The following is a 16,550-nucleotide window of genomic DNA, read 5'->3' as shown; positions in this document are numbered from 1 at the left end:
ACCAGCTCGGATCCAACTAATATTCCATACAGTTCCTGCTCTTGTACACCATGCCTCTGGTATTAAAGGCAAGTATTGCATAAGCCTTCTTTGTGTTCCAAATGACTTAGAATTTCTTCCTCGAAATAACCATTTCTTTGACCTTTATTCTTTCATTTGCACAACTGAAAATGTAGCTTAAGAGAGGAAGCATCTTTGTGTCCATCTCACAATTGTTCTATCACAGTGGTGATAGAATCCCAAGGCTTTTTTTGGAGATCAACTCATTAGACAGATTGATAGTAGATTATCCATTCTTTTACATTAGGACCCAGTGACATAAACTGTTAGTGCAGGATGATAACTGATTTTTGACGAGTCCTGGATTTCCAATATATTGAGGGTGGAGCGACACCTTTTGCTTTTAATATCATCCACCTGCTCCTCCAGAAGTGAAAGAAAAACCTATCATGTTGTTGTTTGCAAACTAACTTGTCACAGACAACACAGAACGTGACTTACAGGGAAATGTCCACTTTTTATTAATACAATGAGCATCTAATTTTATCTTTTTTCTTTTTTTTCAAACCCAATCCAATATTCCTGGTGTATTTGTCTAAATGAGGCTATTATTTCAGAAGATAAAGTCTAAACACCAGAGTACATTCAAATGTAAAGGTCAACATCAAAAGCAAATGTTTCTGATCAATTTGATTGAACTTGATCACAACAAGATTTACTTTTAACTTACTCTGCTAATACATACAACAGCCTTTGAACTAAACATCCATCTGCACTGTTGACTTCATCTTTTAAAAACCATTGATTCTGGGCATCATTTCCATTATCTTGGGCTACATGTGGTGTCCTAAACTACTGAAGTTGCTGCAAGTTGACAGGATTATTCTAAGTATGTCAGCCTCTTAAAAATGAATTGTTTTCAATTTGTATACAAGAATCAAAGGAAAAAACTAAATTTTAAGTGTGAAGATTGATTATACTTTTACAGTGAGCTCAATGTGGTGATATTTATTGAACTTAGGTCGATGGCTTTTCTTGCTGCAATTTGTTGATCCAATGTTTTCTGGATCTGAATCCAAGACCAAGCTGCATGTGGTGAAAACTAATAATATTTGCCTGAAATTCAGCCCTGGAGTCTTTGCCGGTTTGAAGCCTGCATTAATCTGTGCTTTCTACTTTGAACTTCTATCCCCTTTTCTTTCAGGCTCTAGAAAAGTGTTCCCTATACCATGGCCCCAACCCATTACAAAGTTCTCCACTTCATCTTCTCTACCACACACCAGACTCCTGACACAGACATTCTACCCTGAGCTCTATCATGGGAAGTGATTAAAAAAAATTCAAGAATGTTCCATGATCTTGACGGATGGTGAGCAGTGTTGAAGGGGCAGACCTACTCCTGCTTCGAATTCCTTATGTTCTCATGTTAAATTAAACATATTCAAACTGTACTCTGGAGCCTTCACAAAAGCTTCCTTTTACTTACCATTACTTCTGATATGGGACATGCTGCTTATAGCCCCCTTCCCGGTAAAACAAATAAAGCAATCCATCTGCAACATAGTGATCTCTCTAACACACAACTTTATAGCACACCACACTCTATACTGATAGCAAACATTGCAAATTACTTCCATATACATTGAGACTTCATAAAGCATCCTAAGGTAAGGGTTCCTCTGGCACTGATTGCCTTCAATACTTGGGAGTGTGTGAAATGTGTTTATCAAAAGATCTGGTTGAATCATCATGGCTACATACCAGCCCGCATTATTTGACTGGCAGGAAGGCAAATGTATATTTTGGACTGCATGCTTCTTACTTTAGAAATGCTTGATTCTAGTTAGAACCAGTCAGGAGCAAACGGTGGGGAAGATTTGGAAGCACTGAGAAGCTCAGAGTCTGGAAGGACTCTGGCATTTTAGGAAGGAGAAGGTACAAGGTCTGTGGCCAGAGAGGGAGTTGGGAAACTGAGGGGTTAGAGACAATGGGAACCAGCCATTACGCTGTTTTCAACTCTACCCATTTTCATTTTAAAATAATCTCTTGTGAAAAACTGTATCTTCTGAAATTCCATACAATGATGTCTAATAATTCCACTTTATCTACCATCTTAGTGCTTACAAAGAACTCGGTTAGACTTACCATCAACCTAACTAAAATCTATAATCCATCTCTGTCTCTTTGATTTATATTTTTCCAAGTGCTCAATTCCTCTGATAAAAGACAATTGTAACCAGCCTAAAAATCCTTACTTTTTATTTGCTCTAAAACACCTTTGCAATGGAACAATCTTACAATCCAAAACCGCATTGTTGGGTTCCTTCGTGTAATGACATACTGTGTCAGTTTCAGAATGCACTATTCCTTTGATCAAGATTGTACAGCCATTGGTATTTAGTCAGGCACTGTGACTTTGGGAAACAGGCCTTAAAGGCACACACACAAAATACAGACAGCAATCTTCCAGCTACTGGTGAGTGATACTTCGTCAAAAATGGCTACTGCAATAGTAGGATAGAGAATATTCCCAGGGTTCCAGAACAGTGCTTAAAGGAGGAATATTCTCTGTGCTGGAGGGGCCACAAAGAGCCTCCAGGGTTATAGCCAGGCATTCCTGGCAGGAGGTGCCCATGGAGAGCTCTGCAAAGATTAATACTAAAGGGGGGGGGGGGGGGATAATTGGAGAGCTCCTTCACAGTGCACACACCTGCTGTTTAGGGCAGCCTGCAATGGTGGCACATCTCTGGGCTGCTCTGTCAGCATCTGTGGGCTGAAGGAAAAGTAGATGTGTTCTTGAGTGTGGAGTGTGGATGAGATTCCTAATGCAGCCATGGTATGAGACAGGATGTGGTGTGGCATGGTGTGGCGTGAGTTAGTGGCAGCAACCTAGAATGACCCTGAGACTGGGAAGTTAAGAATGACATCAACCTGATTTTGGTTGTAAGATCAGCGCAGGCACGTGTATGAGCCACAAATCTCAGGGAGGGCCATCTTGGGAAAGCCTAACCTGCATTGACAAAGCTCCTCAGAGAAGGCTAGGTTTGAACAGGGGTCCCTGTAAGCTCAGAGTGGGTCAAGTTTTAGGTGATGAACTCTTCTATGCCTCCTCCCACAGTGTGGGCTTGAAGGCTTGAGTTCTAAGGAGAGACTAGATAGGCTGGGACTGTTTTTCTCAGAGCGAAGGAGGCTGAGGGGTGACCTTATGGAGGTTTATAAAATCATGAGGGGCATAGATAGGGTGAATGCGCACAGTCTTTGTCCCAGGGTAGGGGAGTCTAAAACTAGAAGTCATGGGTTTAAGGTGAGAGGGGGAAGATTTAAAGGGGACATGAGGGGCAAGACTTCACACAGAGGATGATGGGTATATGGAACAAGCTGCCAGAGGAGATGGTAGAGACAGGGACAATTGCAACATTTAAAGAACATTTCCACAGGTTCATGAAAGATTTAAAGGGATATGGGCCAAATGCAGCCACATGGGACTGGTTCAGGAAGGCATCTTGGTTGGCATGGATGAGTTGGGCTGAAGGGCCTGTTTTCATGCTGTTTAACTTCATGATTCTATAACATCGCCACCATAGGCTGGGATGCCACCAGTGCCTCCGGTAATATTTCCATGCTACCCACAAATTCCCACATTGGAAGTAACTTTTGAAAGCAAAAAATTTATTGAAGATTCAAGAAAGGCTCATGCAGAATAAGTAGGGAGGTTGTACGGTGCTGTGGAGCAGCATGGCAAAGAATAGAATTGGAGTGTTAGTGTTTTATTCAGGGAAAACAAAATTGGTAAAAACTCATTATTCTATAAGTTGTCCAGAACTTTAGTTTATTAGAGCAGGAAGGTTGAAGTCAGGTAGGATTCAAAACGTTGGCTTGCACTATTCTGTTCTAATGTTAACGAAAATCCTGTCAAAAAATCAGGGGACAAATTTACTGCCAGTCCCAAGAGATCCACAAGGTTTGCTTTACTCTGGATTAAACCCACTTTCAACTGCACAGTACTGTTTCTTTACAGGTGTGTGAAAACAAATTCCTGGGCCAAAGCTTTTAACTCATTTTTTGGTTCATAGTTTTACTTCTGGCACCTTCAATGATGTTTGCTAGCTGTTAATTTTCTAGCTCCAAACCCCCAATATTTGGGATACTATAGCAAATGCCTACATCATTCCTCCACACGTTTCTTATTTTCTTTAAGTAGATACCATATGGGCCTGGAAACTTATCCGACTTCAATGCTGTTCAGTTTTCCATTCCAATTTTCCTATTCATCCAAACCTTTTGAGTTACATCACTTCATAAAATCTATGATTTTCACTTTCAACAAGAATTTTGTCCTTTTTCACTATGAAGTGCAAAGTTATTATTTGCATTGATAACTTTAAACTTTACAGCCTAAGAAGCATAAAAGGAAACCTAAAAGATCTTTATAAACACTTAAATAGTAAAAAGATGGTTAATGTAAGGGTGGGGCTTATTAAAGCTCAAAAAGGAAATCTTCTTTGAGGCTAAGGTACTAAATAAATACTTTGCACCTATCTTTACTGGAAAATTCTGCCAATTTCATAGTAATGGGAGAGGTGGTGGAGCAAATATCTCAGATTTAAAAAAAGATGAAAAAGAGAGGATGGTTAAAAGCTGAAACTCCTCCTAGTAGCTGCAAAGTAAGCACCAAAAAGAGTACAAATTAAGATAATTAGCAAAAAAGCCAGAAGTGTCACAAAACATACTTTTTTTAGGCAATGAGTGATTATGATCTGGCACAATAAACAGATGCTGGAGGAACTCAGCAGGTCAGGCAGCATCCGTGGAGGGAAATGGACAGTCGTCCTTTCGAGTCGAGACCATTCAAGTGGACACTCATTGCCTGGATAGATTGCAGAAACAAATTCATTAACAACTTTCAAAAGGGAATGGAGTCAAAAGATGAAAGAAAGACCTTGATGGGCTCTGGCAGGACCTTGGGTGGGATAATTAGAGGGCTCCTTCACCATGCACACGGCCTCCTTCTCTGGTGAATCATTCCATTATTCCACAGGATTAATTCAACACCATGGGGTGATATTTAAAGCACTTATATTCCTTAGTGCCACCACTGATTGATTCAGATTCCCTCCCCTAAATTCTGCTTTGATGATTTTTCTGCTCTTTCTAACATTTTATATAATCTGGTACGTTCAACTCCTAATCCTGTGCAGAGTGTGTTCTGGCTTCTCAAACTACATCATAGTCTCCAGTTTTGAACTTTCAGCTCCTGTAATCCATTTTAAAGTCTCTGAGGAATTAATTCCTGTAATTGTTCCCCTTTCCTGAACTATTATGTGGTGAATTGAAGCAGCTTTGGGGCAAAAGTGTTGTGCCTTTGCCACATGGAATGATCTGATGTGTTCCATCTCAAACCGGATGCAGTGGACAGAACAACTGCACTCTAATTACCCCTGACAATTTTGACGGATGCCCCACATGTTAAATATAAGGCTGGTTGAATAGGTGGCACCGTTGTAGGATGACCTCATGCACTGAGCCTTTCGTGCCAATATTATTAGTGCTTCTGGTGAAATGTGCCAGGAAATGCTCACATTCTAGTTGTTAACTGTTCACAATAATAGCATCCCATGATATTGCTGTAATTTCCTTCAATTGCTTTGTTAGACATATGATGAAATAATGACATACCATTTATTTAACACTAAAAGCAGCACAGAGGGCTGATTTATGTCCAAATACTTGTGCGATAAAGTTGTGAACTTTTCTCCCCAATGTTCCTTACCACCTTCTGGTACAGGGACTTCTTTTCTTTGCAATATATTTCCAATGCTGCCATGGATTATCCAACATCCAACAGCCAATCTTCACCTACAAGTCTTGATTGAGAGTGGCAGCACACTGTTTAGTCTTGGGAGTCTGATGCTGTCTTCTCGTGATGTCCACCCCAAACAGATATTGTGGGGTAGCCATTGGGAATTGGGAGTCTAGCCAATTATACTGAGTCAGCTAAATGGGGATTGTCACAAGGCTCTTCCTGCTAACTAAGCACCCTTTTGCATCGGTATTCACCAATGAGAAGGACATGAAGGATAACAAGATCAGGGAGGGGTGATCATTGTGATATTTGAGGACATGTTGATATCAAGAAGGAGGACGTGTTGGGTCTCTTGAAGAGCATTAAGGTGGATACGTCACCAGGGCCTGATGGGATCTATCCCAGCTTATTAAGAGAGGCAACAGAAGAGATTGCTGGGGGCTGGACAAAGATCTTTGTATATCCTTTAGCCACAGATGAGGTTCCAGAGGACTGGAGAATTGCAAATGTTGTTTCAGAAGGTCAGTAGAGACAAACCAGGAAATTATAGGCCAGTGAACCTTCTATTACTGGTAGACAAATTATTGGAGAAGATTCTTAGGGATAAATTCTATTCACATCTGGATAGACTTATTAGGGACAGTCTGTGTGGCTTTGTGGGGGAGATCATATCTTACAAACTTGATTGAGTTTTTTGAAGAGGTGACAAAGATGATTGTAGGGCAGTGGATGTTGTCCACGTGGGCTTCAGTAAAGCTTTTGACAAGTCTCTCATGGTGGGCTAGTCAGTGAGATTAAGGCACATGGGATTCATGGAGACTTACCAGATTGGAGTTAAAATTTAGCCATAGAAGGCAGAGCATAGTGGTGGAGGGTTTTATTCTGACTGGAGGTCAGTGACCAGTGATGTTCCACAAGGATCTGTTTTTTGTGATACATATAAATGATTTGGAAGAAAATGTAGGTGCGCTGATAGGTAGGCTTGCAGATGACACAAAAATTGGAGGAGTTGTGGATGGTGAAGAAGGTTGTCAAAGGATTCATCAGGATATACGGGCAGAGAAATGGCAGATGGAGTTTAACCCATACAAGTGGGAGGTGTTGCACTTTGGGAGGTCAAATGTAAAAGGAAAGTATATAGTAAGTGGCAGGACCCTTAGGAACACTGATGTACAGAGGTATCTTGGGGTGCAAGTGCATAGCTCCCTGAAAGTGGCAACACAAGTAGATAGGATGGTAAAGGAGGCATTTGGCACACTTGCCTTCATTGGTTGGGGTGTTAAGTAAAAAAGTTGGGAGGTCATGTTGCAACTGTAAAAAACTTTGGTTAGTATTGCGTACAGTTCTGGTCACTGCATTACAGGAAGGATGTGGAGGCTTTGGAGAGGGTGCAGAAGGGGTTCACCAGGATGTGGCCTGGAATAGAGAGTATTGGCTATAAGAGGAGGTTGGACAAACTTAGATTGTTTTCTCTGGAGTACCGGAGGCTGAGGGGCAACCTGATTGAAGTTTATGAAGTTAAAAGAGGCATAGATAGGGTAGATAGTCAGAGTCTTTTTGCCAGTGTGGAAATGTCAAATACCAGAGAGTATAGCTTTAAAGCAAGAAGGAAAAGTTTAAAAGTAGATATATAAGGCAGGTTTTTTTAAAAACACAGAGGGTGGTAGGTATCTAGAACACGCGGACAAAGGAAGTGGTAGAAGCAGATACGATAGCAATGTTTAAGATGCGTTTAGACAGACACGGAAACAGGCAGGGATAGAGGGATACGGACATTGTCCTGGCAGATGGGACATGATATATTTTGCAAATCAAGTGGCATTATGACAAACATCCAGTTACACTGTACTATTAGCTGTGGTTAGAACGTTTCCCAAGGACAGTATGAAAACTCAATCCTCTTTTTGAATACTTGCAGGGTATTTTCAACATCCAACGTCATAGGCAGATACAATGTATGTTTCATCCCTCTTTTGAAGCACAATAATGCAACACTCACCTGGTTCTACAATAAAATGGCAATTTAGGTGGCATACTCATGAAATGGAATGGGTAGCCTGTGATTAGGAATATCGATTTACTGTTGGTTACATACATATATACAAATTACGAAAGTAAGACCCCATAGCCCCTCAAGACTGCTCTGCCATTCAGTAAGATCATAACTGGTAACCTTCTATCACTTTGCTTATCAAGTATCTACCTTGAACCTGAAACATTAACTCTGTCTCTCTTTCCACAGATACTGCCTGACCTGTTGAGTATTTCTAGCATTTTCCACTTATGTTTCAGATTTCCAGCATCTGCAGTTCCTTTATGATTTTCAAGCCTCTATCTAAAATTGCCTTAAAAATATTGAAAGATTGCTTCCTCTGCCATTTGAAGAAGAGAAGAATTCTCTTCCTCAAATCTTCTGAGAGAGAAAAAAATCATTTCATCTATCTTAAATGAGTGACCCTTTATTTTTTAAAAGTGACACCTAGTTCTAGACTCTTTCACAAGAGGAACATTCCCTCCATATGGACCCTTCAGGACTTAAATGTTTTAATTTGCTTTTGTACTATTAGGCAGATATAATTAAGAACCTGACTTAGACTGACTCAAATCCTTTCCCAGCTGGAAGTGAAAATACAAATACAGCAAAATATTTATCTTTGTGCACCAAGTACATTTTATTTTCTACCTATTTCCATTCTCTCCATAGGTGAATGACATCTTCCGAACAGTATGGTAGCCACTGATCTGTTCCAGACTCTCTGGGCCTCACTGTGGGTTTGGGCTACTGAATACATGACTTCTACTCCACCAGTAATACCCACAGCAGTCTTGCTTTATTCTTTAGGAGTGGTACAGTGGCACAGTGGCATAGCTGGCAGAGCCGCTGCCTCACAGAGCCAGAGACTCGGGTTCAATCCTGATCTTGGCTGCTGCCTGTGTGAAGTGCGCACATTCTCCTTGTGACCACGTGGGCTTCCTCTGGGTCCTCTGGCTTCCTCGCACATCCCAAAGACATGTGAATTAGTAGGTCGATCGGCCACTGTAGATCGTCCCTGGAGGGTAGATAAGTGGTAGAACCTGGGGGGAGTTGATGAGAATGTGGGGTGAATAAAAAATTGGGATTAATGTAAGAGTAATGTAAATGGGAGGTTGATGGTCTGCACTCGGTCAAAGGGCCTGTTTCTGTGTTGTATCTCTCTATAACTCTACCTCACTTGGTCAGTGGAAGAAACTGGAATGAAAGTACTGTAAGGTTAAAAAAAAGGAATAAACCACAGTATCTTCTTACCAAAGTAGAAATATCCACCCTCGTCCTTGGGCTGGAAAAATTTCCCCCGGGCCTGTGCATGGACATCAGCTCCCTTTTCAACCAACAGTTCCACATAGTGCTTGCACCGGCGCTCAATGGCAATGTGCAGTGCAGTCTGGCCTAGGGCAAGAGGAGGGAAAAATAAAGACATATCATTTGCCATAACTTAGAATAAGTCTGTGGTAGTTCTCTTCAGGGTTATCAACTCTGGCTGGGCATAGTCCAGGAGATTTCAGGCTTGGCTTTCTGCCATGAGTTATCCACCCCCCTCACCCACTACCAACGTGTCATCATGTCATTGTTCTATCTACCCTGCCTATGGGTCCATCCACCTGACCCATTGCCTTCACACAGGAAAATGAATGGACTCTTTCTTGGGCAATTGGATTCATCTTGACCATCAAAGTCATCTTTCCCACTTTCAATACTGTTATAACTGAAAACCTTCAAAGAGATAAACTTATTTTTTCAATGCTCCTTGGGTTTTCCTCTGTGGTATTGCCTGTGACAGAGCCCTGCAGATTACCCTTGAAGTCCCAGACAATCAGGAAAGTTGAACAATGTTCATCTCTTTCTTTACTTCCCTACAGCCATGTGTTTGTTACTTCCCTTGACAAGATGGAAGATTTCCATTTAAGTAGCCCCTAGGGTATCCCAAAGTACTTTGCAAGCAATGAAGGATGTTTGAAGTGTCGCCTTTGTTGTAGGAAAGTAGCTAAGTGAGGTAATCTCTCGACCTTAAAGGGTTTTTGACCACGTTTCACACCACCTTCTTAAACTTAGTGGTTTAGATCTATCAAAGAAGGTTCCTGTGCCTGAAGTTTCTGAGACTAATTGTTAGAATATTTGTTCTTTTAAAGCCACAAATACTTGGGGCATGGGAAACCTGAAAAGTGGTGTGACCAATAAATCTAAAAGGAAGATTAGAAAGAAAAGGGTACCACAGTGGTGCAGCTGGTAGCCCTGCTTCATAGCTCCTATGACCCTGGTTCAATCCTGACCTCGGGCGCTGTCTGCGTGGAGATTGCATGTTCTCCCTGTCACTGTGTGTGTTTCCACCGGGTGCTTCAGTTTCCTCACACACCCAAAGACGTGCAGGTTGGTGGGTTAATTGGCCACTGTATATTGCTCCTAGTTTGTAAGTGAGTGGTTGAATCTTGGGGAAGTTGATGACAATGTGGGGAGAAGTTAAAAAATAGAACTGGTGTAGGATTAATGTAAATGGGTGCATGATGGTCAGTGCGGACGGGTGGGCTGAAGGGCCAGTGTCTGTGCTCTGCAACTCTGTGAGTCTACAAGGCAGAAAAGAAAATGTTGCCTCTATAATGTGCTACACTCAAGCCATTTTGTAGACAAATCGTTAGAATCACAAATAAATCTAATTATCTGATAGACGATGTTAACTCCAAAGAGACAAGTTGCAGTTAAAATTAAACTGACATGCCAAAAGAAATTTACAAACTGCTTTCATAAAATTTAACTATGTTACTCACTGAAGGTACACTTCTTACTGATGAATATTGAGGGCAGAGTGGTCTCCTGGACTGTGTTTTTTAATCTATGATATTCCGCTTTTATCTTGCCACAAATCAGCTTCGACTTTTTTAAATGTTTTTTTCCAAAACTTCAGGATTTCCCAACAGACTCACAGCATATCACATACAGTCCCTTTGAAGTGCAAGGTGTGTGGTAGAAATGAATGCAACAACTAATCATACCTGCATCCATAGAAAACAAATAAAGCAACACTAAATTGGCAGCTTTTAAAATGGTAGAAATTTCAATTTGTTGGTGGTGGGACTAGACAGAGGACCACTGCACCTTGCCTCCATCTGCCATGTTAGACACGGCCATGCCCTAGCCGAACAGCTCTGTACAGTCCGGAAGCACTAAGTGGAGAATCTGGCCAATCCCACACTCACGATCAAATCCTACTACAGCAAAAGGAACCACTTAACACAAATTTGTTGTTTGCTGTAAAACTTTAAAATAAATAAATTCCCAATAAAGTAAACATGTTGTTTGCAAGTGATGCAGGAGTACATTTTGAGGAGGGTTCCTACACTGGCAGAAATTTAGCCCAGCTCTAATGGGATTTGTTACTGTATCTGTTTATTTGTTATGTTGTGCCTTTAAATTCAGCAGAAATTTGAACTTACTCCATCAGCTGAGGCAGTACATTGGCCCTGGTTTCTTTCTTTTGTATGGCTGGCCTGGTGCAACAATTGTAACTCTGGTTTAAAGTTAGTTAATGAGCCTAATGCTCTTGAAGAGAGGGAGTCTATCTCCGTAATGCCACAGTCAAATTTGTAGAGAGGTCTGAGTATGGTTACGTGGTCTAGGTTTTGATCAGGTTTGCCACAGTCATATTCTGCAAAAGTTCAATAGGGACTGTTTGTGTGTCAAGTGATCACAGTGACCAAGCTCTGTATGTGGATCTGAAATTCCAGGTTTTGCATGTTAGGTCAAAACCAGGTGGCTTCACTGTTGGATCAGAGATCTGATTTTTATTCTGGATTGTGGTTTAATTCCTTTCCACCAAACCTTTGCACTACATGAGCTTGGGGACATGTCCACAAAGGTTTCTGAGAGATAGAGGCAGGTTGAAAGATGGTAGCTTGCTCACCGCACACTCCCCACCATAGGAAAATCCAAAGCTCAGCGGTGACCAAACAGGCCTCGCAGTTGATGAAGCAAAGAATGACTCCAGCTGATTCAGAATAATGTACCAGAGGGCTCAGTGCCCATGAAGGTACATTGCAGTGACAATCAGCATGTGGCCATTGACCCATCCATCCTCTCCAACACAACTGCAATACCTTATGGTATCTCACTGAGTCATAAAGTCATTGGTTAAGATACACCAGAGACTGGAGCTCATAATGGAAGCTAATGCTTCAGTGCAGCACTGAGGGAGCTGTCATCTATCAGATGAGATGCCAAACTATGGCCTTAGCTGCTGTCCCTTGTCCCTGCTGTTCTAGCCAACACTTATCCCTCAAAAGGGCTGCGAAAACAGATTCTGGTCATAATCACACTGCTGTTTGTGGGACCATGCTGTGTACAAATTAGTTGTTGTGCTTCCTACACTTAAAGCATTGGCGATATTTCAAAGATATTTCATTTGGCTTTAAGGCACTTCAGGACTTGGGGACGTTCTGGGATTTTGAAAGGCAACATATAAGTCAAAGTCTTTCTGTTATTCTTTTTGAATCTCATCATCATTCCATACAAAAGCCATGTTAAATTCTAGGAGAAGGAAAAAAGAAATAGATTAAAGACTGAGTTTAATTGAGGAAAAGTAATTTCATCTCTTTAGGAGATGGAAGTTAGTCCAGGAGACCACTCCAGTCCTTAAAGTCCATTCTTCAGCAGGAAGGATAACCTCAGAGGATAAAATAGAGGGATTATTTTTAATTTCATCTGATTTAAGAATTCTACCTTCAGGAAATGTGAACAAGGCATGTTAAATAAACATGCCAGTAACCCTCTCCTTTGCATGAACTTCTTCACCTTTTGCATTAATCTTTGATCCAAAGAAAATAATAGGAAAATATGATTACATAGTTTTATAAATAACAGGATATCTTATATTTTTATTGATATGTATATTTATATCTGAATAGTTCCCCAAAAATGACTGTTTATCAAAATATTGAAAACGCTCTACATCAATAATCTCAGGAATGTTGTTGATATTTTAAGCCTGTGTTGGGAGCTACCTGATCCATGAGTGCTGGATGCTGGGATCTTATAGTGGCTTGTTGTCTTTCCCTTCTTTCAGAACAGTCCAGCCAAAGGAGCTGAGGTTCTGGTCAGAGGGTGTAGCATTGTCAAGGGACACACAGGAAAATCACAAGCACACTCCTTCTACTGTGTGGTCACTTAATCTTGGTGGGTGAGAGGTACATTTTTGTCACCTTACCCTCTGGGCCATGTGATGTGAAGACATTAACTGCTAACCTTGTCAATAGCTTTTACCAACACCAAAACTCAAAGACTTGAACATCCCACCCTAATTGGATTTGGCAAAAGACGACACTTTTTTTTAATATCATTACTCAGATTATCAGGCAGATACTTCACTACAATACGAAAATTACAGATGCAATAAACTCAGCATGCCAGTCCCCACAATGGTAAAGTGGTCCATTTACTATGTTAAATTTCATTGGTCTACTTTTAAATGTAAGAATGGTATTCCTGCTTTCTCATGGAGGCATATAGCAAGGAAAGAGGCCCTTTGGCCAACCAAGTCCATGCCAACCCATTTACATGGATCCTACACTAATGCCATTTTATTCTCCCCACAGTTTCTACCACTAACCTACACACTGGGGGCAACTTACAGTCAACAATTAACTTACCAACCTGCAAGTCTTTAGAACATGGGAGAGAACCAGAGAACCTGGGGGAAACCCACGCGGTCACGGGGAGAAGATGCAAACTCCACACAAGCAGCAGCAGAGGTCAGGATTGAACCCACGTCGCTGGAGCTGCGAGGCAGCAGCCCTGCTAGCTGCACACCTGTGCCATTCTTACTTCTCACTCCCACCAATAGTGCAATGCAACCACTAGGTGTGTCTTCAGTTGCAGCACAGAGGTACTCAGGAACTTTTCAGAGTAACGCACATGGAAGTCTTTTTCTTGAGTGGAACGCTGGCTTGTGGGTTTGACAATTCAACAGGACACTTCCCGGCATTGATAGTATTTGCATGGAATAGCTGTTTGTTGTGTTTGCCTTCACATGATGCCATCATTCCCATGTAGCCCGCTGCCTGTGTGGACCATTGCCGGACAAATTTTGTCCTTGTTGCTCCAATTCTTGGACAGGCTCAGCCCAACAGATTTTTAACAACGCTGCCTATTCTGTAGCATCACAGTTACACCATGAACCCGGCTCAGATAGATCAGCTTTAATGCATTTAATTACCTGCTCTCCTTCAGAATCCACCTGCCCAACAATATCCACTGCTCTCCCTTAACCCACTGGCCACTGGTTCCAGGCAAATGGGACTAGATCAGTTGGGCAACTTGGTCGGCATGGACGAGTTGGGCCGAATGGCCTCTTTTCATGTTGTAAGAGTTATACTCTCTGACACCCAAACCTACACACTCAGCCCACCCACCACTTCTCCAAGATCACCAATCGCAGGCCAGCACCTGCATCTGACCCTCACCCCAACCCAACTCCCAGTTCAAGACCCACCCCCCAGCCACACTTGTGACCCCCCAACTCCCACACACCTGGCCGCTGACCCAGACTTGTGCAGAGCACAAGGTTAAAGCCTTGCCCTAGTGTGAGGCTGACAGTGTCAAGGGTCTCTTCTGAATTTGCAAGCAGACGCCCCACAGCCAAACAGTTGCGACGATACCTCAGCACATTTCTGCACTGATGAATTTCTAAGTAAGTGTGTGCTACAGTAAATAATCAGCCAGAAAAGTTCAGACGTATTCAAAGCAAATTGTGACCCACTGCTGGGGCTCAGTGGTAGAACCCTCAGGGTCAGAAAAATGTGCGTCCAAACCTGACTGCAGAAAGCTGTATGTAGAATTAGCGCTGACACTCCAGTCCACAGTGTGCAACACTGTCAGAGGTGCTTTTTTCCGGTGAGATGATAAACCCATTTGCTTTCTCAACATGTTCTTCTACCGAGGAGCAGGGGTAATCTCCCCATGTACTGATCAATCTTTATCCCATCAACAGTATGGATATAATTGGTAGTTTCTACAGGAGACATCATGGTCTGGTATGGCAATTCAAATGCACAGGAATGTAAGAACTGTAGAGAGTAGTGGACTCTGCCCTATACATTATGGGCACATCCCTCCCCACCATCGGTAGTATCTACAGGAGGCGCTGCCTCAAGAAGGCAAAGTCCATCATTGAAGATCCCCACCATATGGGCCATGCCATCTTTTCACAGCTACCATCAGGCAGGAGGTACAGACGCCTGAAGTCCCAAACCACCAGGTTCAGAAATAGCTACTTCCCTTCAACCATTCGGTTCTTGAACCAACTGGCAAAACCCTAAACACTACAGTTTAGCAACACTATGATCACTTTGATCATTTTGCACTAAAATGGATTATGGGTTTTTTTGTTCTAATTGTGTCCTTTCTTGCAAAAATTGTGTTTAATTTATGTTTTTCTTGTGAACGCTGTTATCTGATGCTATGTGCCTGTTATGCTGCTGCTGTAAGTTTTTCATTGCACCTGTGCACACATGTACTTGTGCAAGTGACAATAAACTTGACTTTGACTTTGCAATGTGATAATGTTAAAGTCAGTTTGTGGGACCTGACTACGTGTAAAGTGGCTTCTGACCTCCTACAGTGACTGCACTTCATTAGTTGTCAACTCCTGAGATTGTGAAAGGTGTTACATAAATGCAAATCTTTTGTGCATTTTTCTGGACTTGGCGCACAGCAGTGGAAATTCCAGGAAAGGCGACCAGCTGGCACAGACCACTTCACTCCTGGCCTGATGTGGATGGGTCACTGAGCAGGGAAGATTACCCGCTGCCCCGGCATAATGTCAGAGGTGGAAATGTTCACTGATTGCACAATGTTTAATTCTATTTGCAACTCCTCAGCAAATAACAGGTTCATGTCTGCGCGCAGAAAAACCAAGAAAACGTTCAAGCATGAGCTGATTAGTGGCAAGTTACATTCATGCCATAAAAGTGCCTGGCAATAAATCCAACAAGAGAGAATCTAACCAACCAGGCAACCAAACTAGGTATCCTGCAGCAAGTAAGTCACCTCCTGATACCCCAAAGCCTTTCCACTATTTGGAAGGCATAGACCAGGAGTGTGATAGAACACTTGCCTGGATGAATGCATCTCAAATAAAAAACTCAGTAGCATCCGGGATAAAGCAGCCTACTTGACTGAAACCCCATCCATCACCTAACACATTAAGTCCCTCCACCAATGGCACACAACGGCTGCAGTTTGCGCCATCGGTACAATGCACTGCAGTTACTCACTTACACTTCCCAAACACATGACCACTACCACGAAGGAGGATAAATGTTCCGGCAAACACCACCACCTGCAGTTTCCCCTCGACGTCACACGCCATCGTGACTTGGGAATGCATCATCATTCCTTCATTGTCACTGGGTCCAAATCCTGGAACTCCCACCCCAATAACATTGTGGGAGCATCTTCACTAACCTTCAGCTCATGGCACCATCTCAAGAGCAATAAATGTTGGCACTGCCAGAAGCACCCAAAATGAATAAAGCTAAAAAAGCTACATCCTCTCCACTCTTCCAATCCCCATCCCTCCTCCACTCCCCACCCACATCGTGTCTGCCCAGATGGAGCACAAGTCTGATAGCTCTTATTACTACAAAGAAACAAAACCACAAGAAATTGCAGGGTTTTAATTTCCAACACTCCACCCTGCCCCTCCTCCCTCTCTAAACAGAG

General features: G+C 42.2%; 1 protein-coding gene across 1 annotated transcript in view; it reads right to left on the bottom strand.

Moving 5' to 3' along the window:
- Positions 1-16,550, bottom strand: part of trpv4 (transient receptor potential cation channel, subfamily V, member 4) — a 70,521-nt gene that overhangs the window by 26,030 nt on the left and 27,941 nt on the right. Inside the window, exon 5 of the mRNA XM_052031806.1 lies at positions 9,090-9,230. Coding sequence (XP_051887766.1) covers positions 9,090-9,230 — 141 coding nt within the window. The remainder of the gene's footprint in view (positions 1-9,089; positions 9,231-16,550) is intronic.

This window comes from Pristis pectinata, chromosome 17 (assembly GCF_009764475.1).
Source record: "Pristis pectinata isolate sPriPec2 chromosome 17, sPriPec2.1.pri, whole genome shotgun sequence".
Lineage (NCBI taxonomy): Eukaryota > Metazoa > Chordata > Chondrichthyes > Rhinopristiformes > Pristidae > Pristis > Pristis pectinata.
Note: the sequence above shows the minus strand (reverse complement) of the source record. Positions and strands in the feature narration are given on the sequence as shown.